We start from the raw sequence: 5,113 nt of genomic DNA on the forward strand, positions 1-5,113 counted from the left end.
TTCAAGGTAGCCTCAGTAACATCTTCTCCGTCTCTTGTGATTCCCATTGTGCGACAAACGAGCTTCTCCGCCACCTTGGCTGCTGGAGCTGCAACAACACCTGCACCCGCTCGTTTGATCCTTTGCAGTGAGAGACCGCCCTTGTTGGAGATTTTAACTCCTGCCAGCGTCTTCCAACGAGCCACTGGAGGGCTGGGACGAGGCGACGCAGGCGGGGCGAGGATGCCCAGCTACCGCTCCTCGAAGATGGGCGCCAGGGTCTCCACTCCGTCTTGTGCGGCGCGACGGTGCACTGGTGAGGGGTGTTGGTGCCGCCTCCTCGCAGCGCCGCTCTTCTTCTTCTACCTCGAGCTGCCTCGCACAACTCTCTCTTCTCTCTTCTATGGTTTCTCTCAAGAACACCTGAACGCACACTACACACACACATGCACCAAGGAACAGACCATCCGCTAGCTTTGCCGAGAGGCTCCGTCCTTGGTGAATACAGTGGCTACATGTTTCTGCTCTAGCCCTCACGGCCTCTATTTTCATTACTCAAAGCAACACATTTATACAGAAGAAGCTGGCACTTACGGTGCAAAACTCACGCCACTACCTAGACCCACTACTCCACTAAACTCTCCATGCACTAGCACCACACAACCGACTAATCTCTATGACCTTATCTCCTCCTAGAATCTCTCCAAGAGCTATGACTTGGCCTCAACAGCAAACTGCATGCGACTAACAAACTCATACGCAACTAACTAGCACTGGCTACTTGCACGGCCATGTTCGGCAGCCTCCGCAACCGCCACGGACTCAAACCCAGCCAGTACCCATGCTACTGATAATAGCTTGCCGGATCACCCGGCTCAACTTGATCTTGCAGCCCATCACGCTCCAGCCACCATCGGGTCGTGCCGTATCTCACGGCGTTGCCGTATCGCACAGCAACATCGACATCTTGTCGTCCTTGCCGCATCGCACGGCAGCCTCACATCTCATCTTCTTCGCGCGCCTGCATGAAACTTCACCGGACTAGCTACTCTCTAACCTATCCTACATGCATGGCAAAAGCAAACTAAATATGCAGATACATGCATCAAGATTAAAGCTAACAATTCCCCCCTTAATCTTGATTCCCCAATCTCCTATGCGGATCACCCGCAACCACTTGCGGACGCCATCGCAGCGCCGCAGCCACTTGTTGTTGTCGACGCCCTCACGGCGCCAGTTGCCGTGGACCATCTCGTCGCCGCGGATGATGCCCTAGCAACGCCAATCACCACGCCTTCTTGTCGTGGACGACGCCGTCGCGGCGCCGTGTACCACGACCTCCTGCCACATGCAACGACCATCTCTTGATGTGGACGACGCCTTCGCGGCGCCGATCGCACCGCCACCAGCCTCCTCCTTGCACCGCCGGCCTCCATCTCGCATGGAGTCCGCCGCGCCGCCGCCGTCGCCAGATCGACTAGGCTCTGATGCCAATTGTTGGCGCCGCCTCCTCGCAGCGCCGCTCTTCTTCTTCTACCTCGAGCTGCCTCGCACAACTCTCTCTTCTCTCTTCTATGGTTTCTCTCAAGAACACCTGAACGCACACTACACACACACATGCACCAAGGAACAGACCATCCGCTAGCTTTGCCGAGAGGCTCCGTCCTTGGTGAATACAGTGGCTACATGTTTCTGCTCTAGCCCTCACGGCCTCTATTTTCATTACTCAAAGCAACACATTTATACAGAAGAAGCTGGCACTTACGGTGCAAAACTCACGCCACTACCTAGACCCACTACTCCACTAAACTCTCCATGCACTAACACCACACAACCGACTAATCTCTATGACCTTATCTCCTCCTAGAATCTCTCCAAGAGCTATGACTTGGCCTCAACAGCAAACTGCATGCGACTAACAAACTCATATGCAACTAACTAGCACTGGCTACTTGCACGGCCATGTTCGGCAGCCTCCGCAACCGCCACGGACTCAAACCCAGCCAGTACCCATGCTACTGATAATAGCTTGCCGGATCACCCGGCTCAACTTGATCTTGCATCCCATCACGCTCCAGCCACCATCGCGTCGTGCCGTATCTCACGGCGTTGCCGTATCGCACAGCAACATCGACATCTTGTCGTCCTCGCCGCATCGCACGGCAGCCTCACATCTCATCTTCTTCGCGCGCCTGCATGAAACTTCACCGGACTAGCTACTCTCTAACCTATCCTACATGCATGGCAAAAGCAAACTAAATATGCAGATACATGCATCAAGATTAAAGCTAACAAGGGGGTATGCCTCATGGTGCCGACGCAGACCAGCGGCGGCGTTGGCGACGACTGGAAGCCAGGTGGCCTGGACGGCGATGGAAGGGGCCTCACCATGGCCTCAGGCGAGCACAGCTCGAGTAGAGGCTGGCTATGAGTCGCACCCAACAGGAGGGAGCTCCTGGTCTCGTCACGTTTAGAAGCAGGGCTTGGCGGCAGGACCGTGGTTGGGGAGAGCGGCGGGGACACCGGTGGAGTGCGCTCATCTTGGGATCGCAGCCTGGAGGAGCGAGGCGAGGTGTGACGGATGGGGCTACGCCCATGCGCAAGCTGCTCCGCCGGCAGCTGGACAGGCAGCAGCTCGAGGACACGAGTTGGCTCACCACTACTCGATCCCGAGCCTCGCAGAACTGCAGCAGAGCCGGGGCATGCAAGGGGGCAAGCACAGCAGCGTTGCCCTCCCGTCGGTGCCCCCCCGAGCGGTCCCTGGTGAGGTCCTGGCCATCATCGCTGTGGCGCTCGCGAGTGTTGCAAGAGAGCGAGCGCCACACCTTGGCGCCCCAGCCCTCCCGAGCACGGCCACCATCGCGCCCGCGCCGGCCGTCGCGGTCGCCGTCATCTTGGCGCCTATCCGGGCGCCGCTCAGTACACCCCTGCGCAGGTCGGCGATCCCTTGGGGTGTACATGCCATCGACAAACTTCCTATACCAGGTGAATTCATGAACTTCCAGTGGCGGTGGGTTGTCATCGTCGTCGCCGGCCTTGGAGTGGTCCTCGTGGAGGTCCAGATGGATGATGACGCAATGACGAAGGCCGCGCCGTCCCCGACGGCGGTGACCACGGGCCGGCAGCGTTAGCCATTTGACCTTGGGGATGGCACTGGGATCGGCCGTCCATGCCCACAGCGCCATGTCCCTCGTGTCCTCCTTGCGAAGGGAACGTGGCTCGATGTAGTCGAGAGAGCAGCCACGGCCGATGAGGAAGGTGGCGATGTAGTTGTTCCAGCCGTGCAGCGGGACGCCTTCCAAGCAGAGCCGGACGTGGTGGAGCTGGTCCTCGTTGTCGGCGTGCGCTTCAAGCCTCCACTCACGCACATAGATGCGGTAGCCAGCACCGGGAAGATCACCGCGGGACAGAGCCTCAGCGCAGTGGTGTTGATGCATAAACCGAACAAAAAATTGCTCGGGATAGTGCTGGACCACCTCGACGTCCGCCTGACGCGCGCCCAGGGCCGTTGCAAGCTCAGAGGCCACCTGCCGGCCACCCTCGAGCCAAGCGACCGCACCGTTGGAGGAGAGGACGGCCGCTTCCAGCTGCATCTCAGGCGTCGCTGGGACAACAACGAAGTCTTCCGCCGGCCGCAGCGAAGCGTCACCAGGACGTAGCGAGGCGCCACCAGGTCGCGCCATGTTGGTCCGAGGGGTAGCAGGCAGCAGCAGCGGGCGAGGGGCTTCCCAGCCACGACCCAGGCGAGATGCCCCGAAGACAACAGCAGTAGGGCGGGGGAGAGGTGGTAGAGGCACGGCTAGGCTGTCAAGAGAGCTCAGAGGCTTCCAGAGGTTTTGACAGCCGCGCGATTTGTGCCCATTTTGTAGGCAGCGGGAGCAGCGAATTGGGTCGCGACACCCCTCAGCACGATGACCGCGGAAGAGGCACCGACTACACCGGCCTAGGAGCCATCGGGGAATGGGCGCCGGCTTGAATGCCGGGGCGGCCAAAGCCGGGCGACGCGGGCCTTTAGGCGATGCGACGAGGCGCCAGTCGCCGGTCACTTCATCCTCGCGCCCCGCGCAGGGCTGCAACCCCGGCATTGAAGACGTACCAGCAGCATGGTGGAAGGAGGCCAGCTGCCTCCCAACAGCGCAATTAAGGCTGGCTTCGCCTGGGACTTGAATGCGCGAGGAAGCCGCGGGAGGGGCGGCGAGCCCCGGCCCAACCAAAGCCTGGCTCGGAGATGCACTTGGCGGCTGCGAGTCGGGGACGAAGCCGCCTGAAGAGGTAGATCCGCCCTGACCTGCCGGCAGCGAATCTGGATCTGGCGAGGCTGCAGCAGATGAGCACCGGAAGGACGAAGTTCTCCTAAGCAGCGTGAGCTGGACGCCAACAGGGCCGCCAGCAGTTGGCGGCGGCAGGGGCATAAACCAGGAGGCGAAGCCGGAGAAGGGAGCTGCGGCCGCCCCCGCAGGCGCAGGCGCGGGCGCGGGTGGGGAGAGCGTGGGTGGGCACATGGTTTTCGGTTCAACCTGTAGTATGAATATGAAAAACCTTTTGTAATATGAAAAAGATAATATGAAAAACCTTTTGTAAAGATGCTCTTAGTGTTGCTTTTGCGGTAACAAGGAGTCGACTCAGAATCTATTCTTTCATTACCCACTTCTCAAGCTATTATGGTGATCTGTCCATATAATTTTTAATTTACCTCCACCAACGAGTAGTATGAATATGTTCGGAAACTGGTTAGTTGGGTACATATCCCAAGCGGAAAGTTGTAATAGAACCCGGGTGCCCCGACACCCTCTTATCCTATTCGTGTGAGTACAAGATTCGTGCTAGTCACTGTTCAGCTGCAGACGTTTTGCAGTATCAGCAGGCTTTTTTATGCAGACAAACAGCGTCGGGAGGTGAAACAGGTCTAGCAGGAGTAGGCATACTGTAGCAACATCACATCAACTGCCCCTCTCGTACGCTGTGCGCATCTCTCTCCACTCACGTAAAGTTCTCCCCCAACAGCTATGTGACGTCAGGACCTGTGTATTGTGGTCATGAAATATTGCACCATTTTTTATTCACCCGGGCTACGACTTGATGGTCATGAGACCTCTGTTCCTTTCTCCTTCTTTTATTAATAGTCAGGCTACAG

At 58.1% G+C, this 5,113-nt stretch overlaps 1 protein-coding gene across 1 annotated transcript; it reads right to left on the minus strand.

Annotated features, from left to right (window-relative positions):
* Window positions 1-1,860: 1,860 nt before the first annotated feature.
* Window positions 1,861-3,416, minus strand: LOC123101131 (uncharacterized). Its single transcript, XM_044522730.1, has 2 exons — window positions 2,637-3,416; window positions 1,861-1,884 (listed from the first exon to the last, which is right to left on the minus strand). Exons 1-2 carry the CDS (start codon window positions 3,414-3,416, stop codon window positions 1,861-1,863), a joined length of 804 nt encoding a protein of 267 aa, XP_044378665.1.
* Between the last annotated feature and the right edge of the window lie 1,697 nt (window positions 3,417-5,113).

The sequence above is a fragment of the Triticum aestivum genome, chromosome 5A (assembly GCF_018294505.1).
Source record: "Triticum aestivum cultivar Chinese Spring chromosome 5A, IWGSC CS RefSeq v2.1, whole genome shotgun sequence".
NCBI lineage: Eukaryota > Viridiplantae > Streptophyta > Magnoliopsida > Poales > Poaceae > Triticum > Triticum aestivum.